This window comes from Tiliqua scincoides, chromosome 6 (assembly GCF_035046505.1).
Source record: "Tiliqua scincoides isolate rTilSci1 chromosome 6, rTilSci1.hap2, whole genome shotgun sequence".
Taxonomy (NCBI): domain Eukaryota; kingdom Metazoa; phylum Chordata; class Lepidosauria; order Squamata; family Scincidae; genus Tiliqua; species Tiliqua scincoides.
Genome location: NC_089826.1, coordinates 88064695 through 88080196, shown reverse-complemented (window position 1 = coordinate 88080196; position 15502 = coordinate 88064695). Strand labels below are relative to the sequence as shown.

Genomic DNA, 15502 nt, shown 5'->3' with positions numbered 1-15502 from the left:
AAATGGATTCCGACACAGACGAGGGAGAACTTGCCAACACTACAGAGAATTACCATTCCTGATGACATCTTGAGAGGACTGACCGCCCCACCACAGAACCACTGAGAACAGGAATCAACAAGTAAGACTAACTTTCCTTCCCTCTCAGGTGGGGCAGTCTAATTCTGAAACACAGGAAAGCAGGGCACCCCAAGGTGGTTTACAATATACGTTGCTGCTGATGATCTTGGAAGTTCTATCTGGTTTGGGATTTGTATTCTTGAACGACCACGTCTCTAGCATGAACGTACTCCGTACTAATTCAGTATCGGGGCCCTGCCTGCATTCTTTTGCTGGCAGAAGAACAACAGCTGAGGACTCCAGATCAGAAAACTCACCACAGCACACACTGGGTTATTCAGGTGAAGCTGCCCGCTATTCTAGTATTGTATTGAATGATATTCTCAGGTTCAGGGCTGGAAGCAAACCCCAACCCTGTCTCTGGCAACATAAACCATAACTATTGCTATAGTGCAAGGAACTGAGAAAGAAAGGGTGCCCCCACGTCACCAAGCCCTGAACAGCACTACAAAGATGGATGAAGCCCTTAACAGACACATTCAGCCTACTGGCAAGTGTCACTTGTAAACATACTCTTGCAGAAAACAGGAAGTTAGTCATAGAGGCATGCCTGGAGCCCAAGAAATCTTAAAGCAGTGTTTCTCAGACTGGATCAGGACCCACAAGGTGGGTCACAAGCAATTTCAGGGGTTCCCCCATTCATTTCAATGTGCATTTTATTTTTAATATATTAGACTTGATGCTACTATGGTATGTGACTGCATTTGGGAAAATGTTATAGATCTGTACTTTGATATGCTTTTAACAATGATAGTCAATGGGACTTATTCCCAGTAAGTGTGGATAGAATTGCAGCCTTTGGGGAATTGCATGTCTGGGGAATTTTTTTAAACAGATCAGCAACTGCTTGGGAGTGCTAGGTGAGTCCTCCTTTATTTTAAATGATTTTTTAAACTTATACTTATTGTAAACTTTTAATTTATTTACTTAATTTGATTTTATTGTATGGGGTATTAAATTTTCACTTCAGGACATGACATCACTTCCAGATTAATGACATCTTTCCGTCAAGTCCCAACAGATTGCCATGCTACAAAGTGGGTTCTAGTGCTAAAAAGTTTGAGAACCACTGCCTTAAAGTTTTTCTTAAGAGATATTTAAATGCAATCATCATATGGATCTCAGGATAAGTCATCACTATCTGCCAGGAATTTAAGGTCCCTTGTGGGGCAGTCACTAACATAAGAACATAAGAGCAGCCCCACTGGATCAGGCCATAGGCCCATCTAGTCCAGCTTCCTGTATCTCACAGCGGCCCACCAAATGTCCCAGGGAGCACACCAGGTAACAAGAGACCTGCAAGGCCTCCTGGGAATTGTAGTTTAAGAACATAAGAACAGCCCCACTGGATCAGGCCATAGGCCCATCTAGTCCCGCTTCCTGTATCTCACAGCGGCCCACCAAATGCCCCAGGGAGCACACCAGATAACAAGAGACCTCATCCTGGTGCCCTCCATTGCATTGGCATTCTGACCTAGCCCATTTCTAAAATCAGGAGGTTGCGCATACACATCATGGCTTGTAACCCATAATGGATTTTTCCTCCAGAAACTTGTCCAATCCCCTTTTAAAGGCATCCAGGCCAGATGCCGTCACCACATCCTGCGGTAAGGAGTTCCACAGACCGTGAAGTGAAACACTAGTGAAGTTTTTAACAGATCTATGGCCAGTCTGAGAGACGGCATAAAACATGCTGGTTCAATAATTCAGCCAATTATTTTACCAATTCCAGCCCACTTCACTTTGATTACATGAGCAACCAACAGTGCAATCCTAGGTATGTCAACTCAAAATAAGGGCCTGTTCTGTCGACTAGGACATACTCCAAAGTAGGACAGTATAGGATTGCAGTCCAAATCTATAAAAGGAACTGCTCTGCGGTAGGTTCTGTACGATGCAGGCCATCTAGATCTTTAAGGTGGAAAACATCAGCAACACCACCACCCATTAAAAATCCAGAAGACCCTGGGAAGGAAACCGAGACAAAAGGTTCTGGAAGGAGGGGACAAGCACAATTAGTTTCTTCCTGCCCCAAGTTTCCCCTCCTTTTTCATGTCAGAAAATATGGTAGTACTGCCTGCCACTCTATTCCACCTGGAACGACTTTTTGAGAGAATCAACATTCCTCCCCCACTTGTAGCTTTCTAAAAAAGTGAGATTTTCAACCTCTGTACTCCAGACTCCTGCGGCACACCTGAAGACCTTTTATGGCTAACCAATGAGCAGCAGCACACTGGATGAAAATCACTATTCTGGACACTGGGACTCATTTGCTGTCATAGGACATTGGTCTTAACCCTCCAAAGGGGGGGAGGAAACCTTGGTAAGGTAAGAAGCTGTGTGTGTGTGTGGGGGGGGGGGGGTTGGCCTAATATAAAATCTTCCCTCCCTGATTTATTTCTAAGTAGTACATGCAGTGAGGAAGAACTGAGGTAAAGAAAAAGTAGAACACCCAGCCTTGAAACCAAGATAAAATAAAGGGGAAATACAGCTTAGAATTGCAGCTCCTACAAGAGCACTGCCAAGACCCTGTTCCTGCTTTCAAGGCAGGACTGGTTTGAGAAGGCTTAAGAAAGTTCCTTGGCCAATGTGCGTTGCTAACTTTGCCTGCTACCGTAAGAAAACATCTTCTTGGGAAATTGCATCTAGATCTGGACCTGGAAGAGTCTTCCTCTGAGGAAAAGGGGAGCTAGTTCCCTGCAGATGACCCTGGTGTCAACCACAACCTGGCTCTTAAGAAGTTACTGGAACTCACTCCCTTCCCAGATGTCCTTCTTGAGGAGAAAGTGCCCACATCTGGATCCTGGGATCCACTCCAGACCCTCCCTTTAATCACCACCAGGTGATGAAGAATTAGGATGGAGGACCCCCCAGAAAAAAAAAGCAGCAGAGAAGCGCTCTCTTGGCTGCTTGAGGTTTCACTTTTCTAACCTACTCAGGAGAAGGGGGAAGCAGACATATAGATGGACTCTGAATCAGGACCCAGATAGATTCAGAAAAGAGTGGGATTCCCTGGCCTCCTTAAGAACCCTTCAGTTTGCCTGAGCAGTCGTGGTGCAACAGTGATATACTGAGAGCTCCTCCAGAACCAAGCTCTCCACCTACTTTCTCCACCTACTTTCTTCTGTTTCTGCTTCCACCCCTTGGCTCCTGGCTACTCACTTCCACCTGTTCCTCCTCACTGCAGACCACCCGTTTCCTGATCCGTGAGCAGTTCTTTCATTTTCCTTGGGCCATCAGGAGCTGATACTTCCCTAAAGAAAAGGTGGTCATCCTTAAAACCAGAAACGTTACTGGTCCTGAACAACAGTGTAGTTCTACTTTTCTCAGTGGCTCAACTCCACCACCATTGGTCTAAGAACAGCTGATCTCATGTGTTTTTTAAAAAGTACCTTAAACTCTTGTGAGCGCTCCAACAAGGATTGTGCTATTTTTTCCTCTGACACTTTGCGTTCTTCATCCAGCATGTCAAGAAGCCTTTGATGCTGTTAAAAAAAAAAAAAAAAAGACAGTCTCACTGATGTGACTAGACAATGGCACCAGCACACATCAGAACTGAGAAAAGCAGTTTTTTTAAATTCTTGTCCGTCTGCAGAGGGAAAAGTTAGCAAGCGACACTTGCTTCAGCGTTAACAGCAGAAGGCAACTGCAGGTCACATGATCTTTTATTATTGTTTGTGTGTTCAAAGCTTCATTTCTGAATAACACAGAGAAAAACAGAGCAATAGCTTCACCAGCATACATAGTGCAGACAATTCACAATTTATTATATCTTCTTATTAATGCTTCTAATTCTCTATCAGAATCAAACTAGATGTGTGATTAAAGGCCCCATCCTATTGGGCCACAGTGTTGCTGGAACGTGTCTCTAACCCCATTCTTCCTGCCCCAACATTCCCTCTCCCTTATTCTTCTCAATTCTATGCCAGCAAAAACGGCTGTCGCGGTGGCACAGCTGGAGGGGGGGCAAAGCACTCAGTGGCAGGGAGCCTCAGCGTGGCGGGCAAGCGGCCCCTCCCTTCAAGGCATTCCCATATGGCTCCATTTTGCCCCCCCCCCCGCTGGGAATGGCTCCAAAGGGAGGGGCCGCTTGCCCACCGCGCTGAGGCTCCCTTCCACTGCCCCCCCTCCACCTATGCCACCGGGCTGTCGCAGATCTGAGGAGATGGACTGGGAGAGCGGAGGCTTGCCCAAGGGGAAATGAACAAAAGACCAGGACTGTCCACCACAGGATACAGCGTGCTCTTCACTGGTGCGGTTGTTTTTGGGGGGGGGGCCCGATTTAGTTAGAACTGGGCTGTAAGTTGCTTTTGGAATACAATTTGCACTTGAAGAAGACGAAATCTGAATCTGTCTAGTTAATGTTACAGACTTTGCACTATTGACTAAACAGATACGGAGTTCATCTTCTTCAAGAGCAAATTCAATTCCAAACCTTGGAGAGAAGCCTGAACAAGCTACCAACAGTCTGATGAAACTGTATTGCCGGAGCCATTGTGGAAGTCTAGTTCTCCAGGCTTGATCTCCAAAAAGAGGATCCTCTCCTGACACACCTAAAAATCTTAAAAATCTGTAGGGAGGAATTAAGGAAATGGTTTATGTACAATATTTTGGGAAATGGTTTCTTATATGCAGACAAGGACCATTTGCTAAAATAATTTCAGTCAGCTCCTAAAGGATATGGGCAGGGAGGGGAACTCACATACAACCTACTCTGTTTGGAAAGCGGCATTTCTCCAAACTGCTTTCCATGCTGACTTGAATTTGAAGCGCTTCCTTTCCAGATAAACTGCAATGCAGCAACACCATCTCTATTGTTTCATAACACTGAGACAGACAACGACAAATGCTGCTTTTGATCTAGTTTCACCTTGTCTTTAATTTTTACAAGCATATCCAAAACTAATAGAAGATTCCCGACAGGTCAGCCTGTGCAATTCGGATGAGAGAAATGTGCCTTTGCTTTCAGTAGTCAGAACTCAGTGGCTTTTCTGTTGATGTAATACAAAGATAGAGACACTAATAGGGCAAGTAAACTTCTTTGTAAACTGTGTTAGTACTGTTGCTCAATCCAAGCTTGGAAGAATGTTAGATCAAAAGCAGACAATGCTGAACAGCTTCTAAGCAGCTAGTCCTTGTGGCTGGATGAACTGAAACAAATCCTTAAAGTTGCCAAATAAATATGTAGAATAAAGAAAACTAGCATGAGCAAAGCCAGCAGAGGAAGAGGGAGAGACAATTCTTTCCTACTGACAGTTGCCCCAGAAACAGAAGCACAGAACTGGGAAGAGTTTTCCAGCCGTTTTCAACCACTGTTCTTCGAACTCCCATGGCACTTGTGCAGACCTTTTGCAGCACATCAATGTGCCACAGCACACCAGTAGAAAACCACCACAATAGAAGGACAGCACAGTGCTCATCTCTTATACTGTCCTTTGGAGTGCTCAGCATGCAGCACACACAATATCTCAGTCACAGCACGCTGTTGTGGTTCAATATTATTCCTCTTGAACGTGGAAATGCAAGGCTGAGAGAATAGTGGCTTGTCGAGAGTCCCCTGCTGAGGCAAGGTTTGCATTGTGCACTTCTTAGCTAACACTGTGCCAGCTGTTTAGAGAACAGAGCTTAGGGTATACAGGCTTGTTACCTTATCTGTGGAGGTTCAGTTCTGGAACCACACCATGGATAGCTGCAACTGCTGATACAGGTGAATGCCCGTCTCCATAGACCCAGGTGCTGCCCCCCCCCCCGAGGCGAGGGGAACTCTGCTCTGAGCTCTGAGCTCAGCAGAGGCCGAGGACATTCTGTGGAAGACAAGCTCTGAGGCTCAAAACATGTGACTTCCAATTTCACGAAGAAACCGGAAGTGACTTTTAAATGCCTTATAAAGGTATTAAAAAGTCACTTCCAGTTTCTCTGTGAAATTAGAAGTCACGTGTTTTGAGCCTCAGAGCCCAGTCTGAGCTTGGCAGAGGTTTGGGACAGGCGTCCTCGGCCTCTGCTGAGCTCAGAGGTCCCTGGAGACAAGCAGAGTTCCCCTTGCCTCCAGAGGCAGTGCCTCCAGGCAGGGGTGCTGGCACTGGGAAGTGGATATTCGATTTGTGGCTATGGGCCCCCCCCCCCCCCCGTATGACACAGTGTTCTCAAACTGTGCATCATGACCGACCGGTGGGTTGTGACCCAACAAGCAACCCAATTCCCACTGTTGTGCTGCAAAGCATTACTGGGAGCCACTGCAGGCTGCTTCCAGTTCCTACGGGGCCTGTGATCCACTCCGCTGGCCTCCCTGGCTGCAGTATGCCTTGCGGAAGTCACTTCCAGTTTGTGTCCACAACTTTCAGTTTGTTTCTCAAGGCACTTTGGGGCCCACAGAGGCCAATGGCGTGTGTTGCAGGCCTGTCAGGACCCAGAATCAGCCTCCAAGGAGCTCCCGGTGATGCTTTCTGAAACAGCAAGCATTGGATCGCGACCCAGCGCGAGGAAGGTTGTGCTGGTACAAAGGTTGAGAACTGTTGGTTTAGGGCTCAATCCTAACCCCTGATGCCAGTGCTTTCCAGCACTGGCCTAGCGGGGCCAATGGGACATGTGCTGCATCCTGCAGTTGGGTGTCACTCACAGAGGCCTCCTCAAAGGAAGGGAATGTTTGTTCCCTTCCCTTGGAGCTGCATTGCCCTTATGTCCATGCTGGAAAGCACGGACGTAAAGGGTGAGGATTGCGCCCTTAATCTATAATTAAGAGTTAAAGGGAGCTTAGGAGGGGCATCAAGCAGCAGCAGCAGCATTCACTGAATGGGAGTATCACCTTTTCTCTGTTTCTGCACCACAGCGCAATCTATTTCTCACTGTGCTGCTTTGCTTCTAGATGTTGTTTCCCAAGGACGGTGCACAGGAACGGTCAAAGATAAGCCACTGTTTGTATAACCCCACTCCCTTATTAATCCACCTAAGTAAAATCAGACAAAATCTATATTAACAAGTCAAAGTAAACTTTATCTAGAACACTTTCAGCTTTATCCCCCATGAGTATGAGATTGAATAAAGGCGCCGTAAAATTACTTGCACGCTGACCAAACCACAAGATTCTTGCAATTCCCTGTGTATGTCCTCCCTGATTATAAAAGAGGAGGACTAATCCTCCATGCAATTTCAATACCTTCCTATCTCAACATCCCCATTATTATGGATCATCAGTGTTGCAACAGCTGCCCATACTTTCCTCTTGCAGCAGGAGAACGATTTTGCAGAACTGTTTATTTGGCTTCTTCGACTACAGTCTAGTTAAAGCAGCTTTCCCTTTTAGAGTAGAAAGAATGTCCAAGTATTGGATTACAAGTTATATGAAGAAAAATAAGTAATTGGAAATGGGTTGTAAGGAGTAAAAAAGTACGCCCTCTTTCTCAGAAACAAGCCTCGAGGTCACTCAGCTTATGTTTCACTCTACAAAGTAAAGAGATTTATTTCCACAGCACCAGTGGCAACACCAAGAGTGCACACTAATTATACACTGGTGATGCCCTTGTTTGGGCCACACATGGGGGGAAATCTCTCCATGTATGGCAAAAGTGAGGTAGCCCCGGGATATCACTGTCCCCCACCAAACACAACACACTGGGCACAAATACATAAGAACAGCCCCGCTGGATCAGGCCAAAGGCCCATCTAGTCCAGTTTCCTGTATCTCACAGTGGCCCACAGGATGCCTCAGGGAGCACACCAGACAACAAGAGACCTGCATCCTGGTGCCCTCCCTTGCACCTGGCATTCTGAGGGAGCCTACTTCTAAAATCAGGAGCTTGCACATAAACATCATGGCTTGTAACTGTGATGAACTTTTCCTCCAGAATGTATCCAATCCCCTTACAAAGGCATCCAGGTCAGATGCCATCTTCGCATCCTGTGGCAAGGAGTTCCACAGACTAATTACACGCTGGGTAAAGAATTATTTTCTTTTGTCTGTCCTAACTCTTCTGACACTCAATTTTAGTGGATGTCCTCTGGTTCTGGTAAGAGGAGGAAGAGAACATGCCCCTATTATTATTAACAGTATTTATAGACCGCTTTTCAACTAAAAGTTCACAAAGCGGTTTACAGAGAAAAATCAAATAACTAAATGGCTGCCTGTTCCAAAAGGGCTCACAATCTAAAAAGATGCAAATGAATACCAGCAGACAGCCACTAGAACAGACAGTGCTGGGGTGAGGTGGGCCAGTTACTCTCCCCCTGCTTAAAAAAGGAGCACCCACTTGAAAAAGTGCCTCTTACCCAATTAGCAGTACCCCTATCCACTTTATCCATCCCCTGCATAATCCTGTATGTCTCAATCATGCCCCCCCACAGTTGCCGTTTTTCTAGACTGAAGAGCCCCAAACACTGTAGCCCAGGGGTGCCCAATATGTCGATCGCGAGCTACCAGTCGATCTTGAGGCGAAATGAGTCGATCGCAGGCTTCTCTCCCATCCATGCATCCCTAGAAGTGAGCCCCTGGCAGGCTTGCGAGTCCAGGGAGCGAGTCCAGGGAGCCCAGGGAGTGAGTCCAGAGAGCCTAGGGAGTGAGCCTACGGAGCCCAGGGAGTGAGCAGCTGGCAGGCTCCTCCCTGGGAGAGGAGCCGCTGGCAGGCTTCTCTCCCATCCACACATCCCTGGGAGTGAGCCCCATTGACTCTACTGGGGCTGACTTACCTTTCCCCTGTTTTTGCATTGGTATGTATGGAGATCTGTCCCCCAACTTCCATCTGTTGGTTCTGTGTGCAAGGGGTTCTGCACTGGTCTTGCTGTGATGCCTATACAGAGATCTTCCCTCCCCCACACCTTTCCCCTGTTTTTGCACTGGTATGTATGGAGATCTGCCCCCCCCCAACTTCCATCTGTTGGTTCTGTGTGCAAGGGGTTTTGCACTGGTCTTGCTGTGATGTCTATACAGAGATCTTCCCTCCCCCACACCTTTCCCCTGTTTTTGCACTGGTCTGTATAGAGATCTGCTCCCCCCCCCCCACTTGTATTAGAATCAAGGAAGATCTGGTGAGGAGGTAGATGTGGTGTCAGCAGTGGCCCCTTTAAGGGTAAGGCCTGGGCATCCAGCAGAGTGTGCTGCACAGCTGCAGCCACTTGAAGGCAATAGGGCCCTCAGGGATATAAGAGCGCCTGAGGCAGGAAGGGCTCCACTTATTTATGTGAGTCAGCCTTTTCCTACATGAAGATCATTAAGTCCAAGTACTGTTCCACCATGACTGATGAACATTTGGAAGTGTGCTTGAGGCTGGCTGTCAGCAGCTACTGTCCGACTATGCATCCTTGGCTGATTCACTTCAGTGCAAGTCATCAAAGTAAACTCAAGTAATTACAAAAAATATTTATAGTTAATTATGTTGTGTTGTGCAATATTGGCTCATGCGGTTATGCAAGGTACACCAACATACATTGTACACATAAATGTTATATGTTATGATGGCGCGAACATTGTAAAAAAAAACTGGTAGATCTCCAGGCCTTGCTGGGTTTCAAAGTGGCTCTCGAGCCAAAAAAGTGTGAGCACCCCTGCTGTAGCCTTTCCTCACAGGAAAGGTGCCCCAGCCCAGTAATCAATTTGCTCACTCTCTTCTGCACCTTTTCCATTTCCACTATATCCTTTTTGAGATATGGTGACCAGAATTGGACACAATACTCCAGGGGTGACCTTACCATTGATTTGTACAATAGCATTATGGTTGGCAACCTTCAGTCTCGAAAGACTATGGTATAAGCCTACAGCACCTGGTACTCCCAGGCGGTCTCCCATCCGAGTACTAACCAGGCCTGACCCTGCTTAGCTTCCGAGATCAGACAAGATCGGGCATGTGCAGGGTAACAGTTACTGCTGTTATAATGGCATTATAATATTAGCCATTTTATTCTCATACCTTTTCTAATGAGCCCAAGCATAGAATTGGCCTTCTTCACCACCCTGCACATTGAGTATGCCACAGTGCCCTTCATTGTTAAAAGACATTGTGGCATGAACACGAAGAGGCCACACATCAAAAGCCAACTGCGAACCCAATGTACAGGGGCATGAATCCTTTTATGCTATTCATACAAATCCATGTACTGCAGAGAACTATCTTTTTGACTGCACCAGGCAAGGAGAAGTAACGAACAGGTAACTTTTCAAGGCCCCCTGGGAGACCAGTAGCCATCTGTGGGAAGGAATCCTTTTGCCAAGGAGGAACCAAAACAAGCCAGTGATCCACTCGTATTAGCTCACCACAGAACCTCTGGGCTGATGCAAGCACAGCAGGGGGAATGGCAGAATTAATTCCAAACTTGCCTTCTGCATGCCAAGCCAACACAGCACATGCCGGGGGGGGGGGGGAGAAGGAGCACACAGGACTCCAACCCACATTGCACACACCACTCTCTAATCACCCAGCCACAGTAGCAGACAGGAGTCAGACACATCACAGGGCACGTGTCCTCTCTCAGAAGCCACTCCACAGTCTCAAGGACCAATCCTATTTAGACACCGTGCTGATGGAGCATGGATGTTGGCACAACGTCCATCATATTCTAAGCACAATACCATATTGCTGGCACACCGATGCCTGTGCAACCAGGGTCATAAGCCAAGCCTTTGCTAGCAAAGCAATGCTGGTACAGCCCCTTACAACATCCATGGAAACACTGAAACAGCCCAATATCCAAGGACAGCCATTCTGATGTCATCGTCGTTGGGGGGACTTGGTAGGAAACTGATGGGCAATCTCAGTGATGTTGGCATGCTACTGCTGTTATGCCCGTGTGACTTTGGTATGACCTCTAAGGAGCCCATCACTACATTCAACCAGCCCCAGCACTGGCAGCCAGAGAAGCACCACCAGGGTGGATGGAGGGGGGGCAGAGCAGGCAAGGGGCTGGGGCAGACACACCTTCCCAACAGCCACTCAGAATGAGTAACACAGCGACAGGCACCACCTCAACCTTGGGGAGATACCCCAAGGATACCATAAGCAACATGACACAAGGATGCCATAGCAACCCCCCACCTGACAGCAGTCTCACCTTCAGCAAAGAACTGCAAATCGCTTTGTTGAAAAGCAGTATATAAAAACATGCTTAATAATAGCATTTCCTTTGCATATGCAAGGCCCAACAATGGAAACTGCTGCCAGCTACAGTCGTTCACATACTTTAATGGAACACCTGGGCACAAGTTTAAGGGAAGTCCACATGGAAGAAGAAGAAAAAAGCATTGTGTAACATGGATCTCAGGACTCAAATAAAGCCTCTTATACGAAGAATGAACTAAATTCTTGGCTGTACTATATAATTCCAAGACTTCGCTGTGTCCCAGCAAGAGTGGGCTACGCTATAAGCTACCATAACCCTTATACTCAAAGAATCCCTAGGCTAGGAATTAATTTTGACGAAAGACATAAGATACTGGGTACTTTCCAGGTCAAAAAATGTGTTTTAGCGCCAAACCAATACTAAAACAAAAGGCAATTATGAAACACCGTAAATTAATTTTGACAATATATACAAATATCTGAGCGCGACTGAAAGTGCAGGAAGATTCCTAATTTAAAAAGCATTAACACAGTTCTCTCTCTCTTTCCAGGAGCAGCTGCTTGCTAAATGGAAAGCTGAAGTACAGTCAAATCTGAAGAAAAAAGAAATCATCCTCAGAATGAACGTTTCTGACATGGGAGAGGGGAAAATGTATTAGTTCTGACATCAGGCTCTTACATCAGAAGAGCATTTGTGCAGAATGGGCTACAGGAGGTCACTGATAATATACTGGGGTGGTTTTATTTGGGAGCTCCAGGGGGCCGCCAGTGGTGTTCCATCATGTTCCCTTCCAATACAGTCCTGAAGTCCTCTGACAACATCAAGTAAGCCTGCCTATAAGCTCATTTAAACACATTTACTTACAATGTTCTACTCCACAGCAGGGAACATTCACTAAAATTGTCAGGAGAGTTAGAACAGACAGAAGAAAACATTTCTTTACCCAGCATGTAAGCTGACTGTAATTAGAACTCCTTGCCACAGGATGTGGTGCTGGGATCTGGCTTAGATGCCTTTAAAAGAGCACTGGACAGATTTATGGAGGAAAAGCCACCACAGGTTACCAGCCATGATGGGTATGTGCAACTTCTGGGTTTTAGAAGTAGGCTGTCTCTGAATACCAGATACAAAGGAGTGGCAACAGGATGCAGGTCTCTTGTTGTCTTGTGTGCTCCCCGAGGCATCTGGTAGGCCACTGTGAGATGCAGGAAGCTGGACTAGTCGGGTCTTTGGCCTGATCCAGCAGGGCCAGTGGTCACTCTAGAAGCTTTGTGCCTGAGCAGGGATTTGAATCTCTAAGTCCAGCTCCTAAATCACTACACCATCCTGGCTCTTGCTTCATTTTCATAATGCTAACTACCATTGAAGGAGAAAATTCACATATCAAATATACACTGCATTACAACACCACCACACTCTTTGTTTTCCAGGAAGAAAATTTCTTAATTAGATGGAAACAATTTTGTCTACTGTGAAAGATAATGCGAGAGGGAAGCCTTGTAAAGTAAAACCCAAAACAAACTCAGAAATAGGCTCCATTTCTCCTGCAAGTAGTTTTGGAGCAACAGATCCAGTAAAAAAGTTTGATGCACAGTCAAATATAAACACAGTCCTGTGGTTTGCCCCGATTCCTTTAAAAAAAATCAAATAAAAGGAAAATCTTTCCTGGAAAGTGAGTCAAAGAAGATACTGTAAACAGATTTAATCTTGTTCACAGCCAGTTAAAATTCTTTTATGTTAAATTTCTGCCCAAGAAATCAGGATAAGGCAATGTTCAGGTACACAACTGTATTGTCCTAGCTGTTTCACAGAACCAACCTATTAAAAAAGCAGATTAATTAATATGCTATATCAGTTGATAGATCTGTTAAATACTTACTGAAGTACAGAACACAAACTGCTTTATGTACAGTTAAATAGGACACATATTGCAGCTTTTATTCAGAAACAGCAGTTAAATATTTATTTTAATATGATTTGTATTCCACTTTTTCTTTGCATAAAACCCTCCACAAATTACATCTAGAGTTATGAAAGAGAACTACTCTGCTTTCTCTATACCATGCATAATTTTGCCTTCTTTATCTGCTGTTCAATATAAAAAAAATGAATAGCTAATTTCCTAGCAAGTCTTTCAAACAGAGATTTTAAGAGGAGGCGCTCACTGAGAGCAACAAGAAACTTAGGCTTCTAGCCACCCCTAATGCTCTTCTCAAAAGACCTGCAGGCAGGAAAAGAAATTATCTGCATATCTCTCAGCAGACTTTGCTGAAGACCAGAGACATAAGAGCAGCAAGGAACTTCGGCTTTACCAAACTGCTGGTGATCCTAAGGTAATCTTCTAAGAGATTTGTTGCTTCCACTAAGGGTTGCAGCTCAGAAGGTAGAAGGATGGAAGGGGAAGCTTCTGCAGTGATGTGCAATGTGTGTTTATTTTTTTGCCTGCAGGTGTCAAGGATTGCACATGTAGCAAGTGCAAGTTGCTTACCCTAGAGCAGCGGTTCCCAAACTGTGAGTTGTGGTTCCCCAGGGAGCTGCAAAAAGCAGCCAGGGAAGCCATGGAATCCTCATGAAAAACGCTCTGCCCTATAGCAGTGGTTCCTTTTTAGCATGGTACCACTTTTAAAATGATTATCTATCAGGAGCCACCTGGCTTTTAGAGACTAAAAATAAGTTTCACCTTACCAGCTGCTCAAGCCTTGGTTTTTATTCTTTTTACTTTCGTGGGGGAGGGGGTCTGCATTATGGAGTATTTGATGAGCTCCATGTTCTTCAGATCAGGGCCATTCTGGTGGCATTGCTTTCCTCTCGCCACTGAGGCACATTCACCTACTTACAAATAAACACACACACGAGCAGCTCAGTTTCACTTTCCATAGGGCTGAATACATTTTCCTAGCCAGCTATCTGCTTGTCATTTTCATTTTTCATGGCCCATCAACAATCAGGTCACAGCCCACCGGTGGGTCATGATCCACAGTTTGGGAAACACTGATGTACAGGATTGTAGCCCTAATGGCGAGCCACAGACAGTGGCCAAGTAGGTCAAGAGAGACACCAGTCAAAAAATTTTGGGAAGCACTGCCCTACAGGAGAAGAAGGGCAGAGTGTACAGGTGCAGGTTTTCACCCTTTACTATATTAAGGAAGCCACAAGTTCTACAAAACAATACTGGCAGAACTTCTCCAGAAGTTACCACAGGAAGAAAAGACCTGTACAGGAGGGACTTGAAGCGAGTGACAGAAAGAAGCAGGAAATTCAGAAGACTTTCTAAACCACTAGATCCATGCGCGTCTTTCACATAGGACACTGACAGCTGACTGCACCCGGCAAGACCCTCAAATCCACTGGGGGCCAAGAAGATAGGTGGTAGTCATTGAAGGTTCCCGATGTGGAAGCAGGATAGACTCCAGACCTACAGTGATAGTCTGAAGACCAAGCAAAAGGCCTTGCTTTTGTATTAATCAAAATTGTAATCATACAATATCTTCATACCAAGATAGTAGCAATAAGAAACCTGCCAAGGTTAGCATAAGGCAGTCAAGTGAAGGGAGGGGAGATATGACAGCTGGGGATTTCCACAGGAGCTCAGTTTTGCAATTAATTGTTAGTAAAAGTGACCACAAAGCATATTAAGAGAATCACTAACAGATCTATTTCACCCTCAAAAACTAATAAACAGTATTGCAGATAGAAATTATACTCGGTAATGCTGTAATTTCATAAATCTGTTTGGTGTGACTTTTTCCTGAATGTTCTGAAACTAAATAATTGTGACTTGGTCAAATAATGTGAGCCAATGGACGATAACCTGAAAAACATATTAAGATCTCATGCAGCTTCCTGATTTAGTCCTTCTCTGCTGACCATCTTGCTAACTAGTTACAGTAGTCTCTGTCTAGGCCGTTTCCCAGGAAACCTGAAGTTGCGCATTTTCACCCAAAACGGGCATTCTGAACTTCGTAGAGATTCCGAAAAGCCTATGGAGGCATGGAAAGCACGGCTGCCCTCACCTCCAGAGGCTTAACATCAAGCCTGACTTGGCAATGAGGTGCTGGTTCACATCCCTGTTGTTAAGCGACGCAGGACTGTACGTTACAATAAAGATGAACAAACTAGCAGCAGCATCAAGAAAAGGAACAAGCAATGAAAATTAATCCCAAGCAGACATGTATAGGATTTCACTCTAAGAGCAGTAATAGGCCACTGATATTTCAGTTTTTTCCAGATCGGGCAGTTTCTCTTACAAATTAGTATGACATTAAGGTGAATGGACAGATTCTGAAAACCCTTTAGTGAGTTCAAATCTGCCAAGGACCCAGTGTGAACAATGAATAGA

At 45.5% G+C, this 15502-nt stretch overlaps 1 protein-coding gene and 1 pseudogene across 4 annotated transcripts in view; both read right to left on the bottom strand.

Annotated features, from left to right (window-relative positions):
• The window catches only part of CCDC91 (coiled-coil domain containing 91), a 117925-nt gene that overhangs the window by 31338 nt on the left and 71085 nt on the right, over positions 1-15502 (bottom strand). For all 4 annotated transcript variants that reach the window (XM_066631803.1, XM_066631802.1, XM_066631804.1 and 1 more), the window contains exon 9: positions 3513-3605. In XM_066631803.1, coding sequence (XP_066487900.1) covers positions 3513-3605 — 93 coding nt within the window. The remainder of the gene's footprint in view (positions 1-3512; positions 3606-15502) is intronic.
• Positions 9859-9978, bottom strand: LOC136656523 (5S ribosomal RNA; annotated as a pseudogene).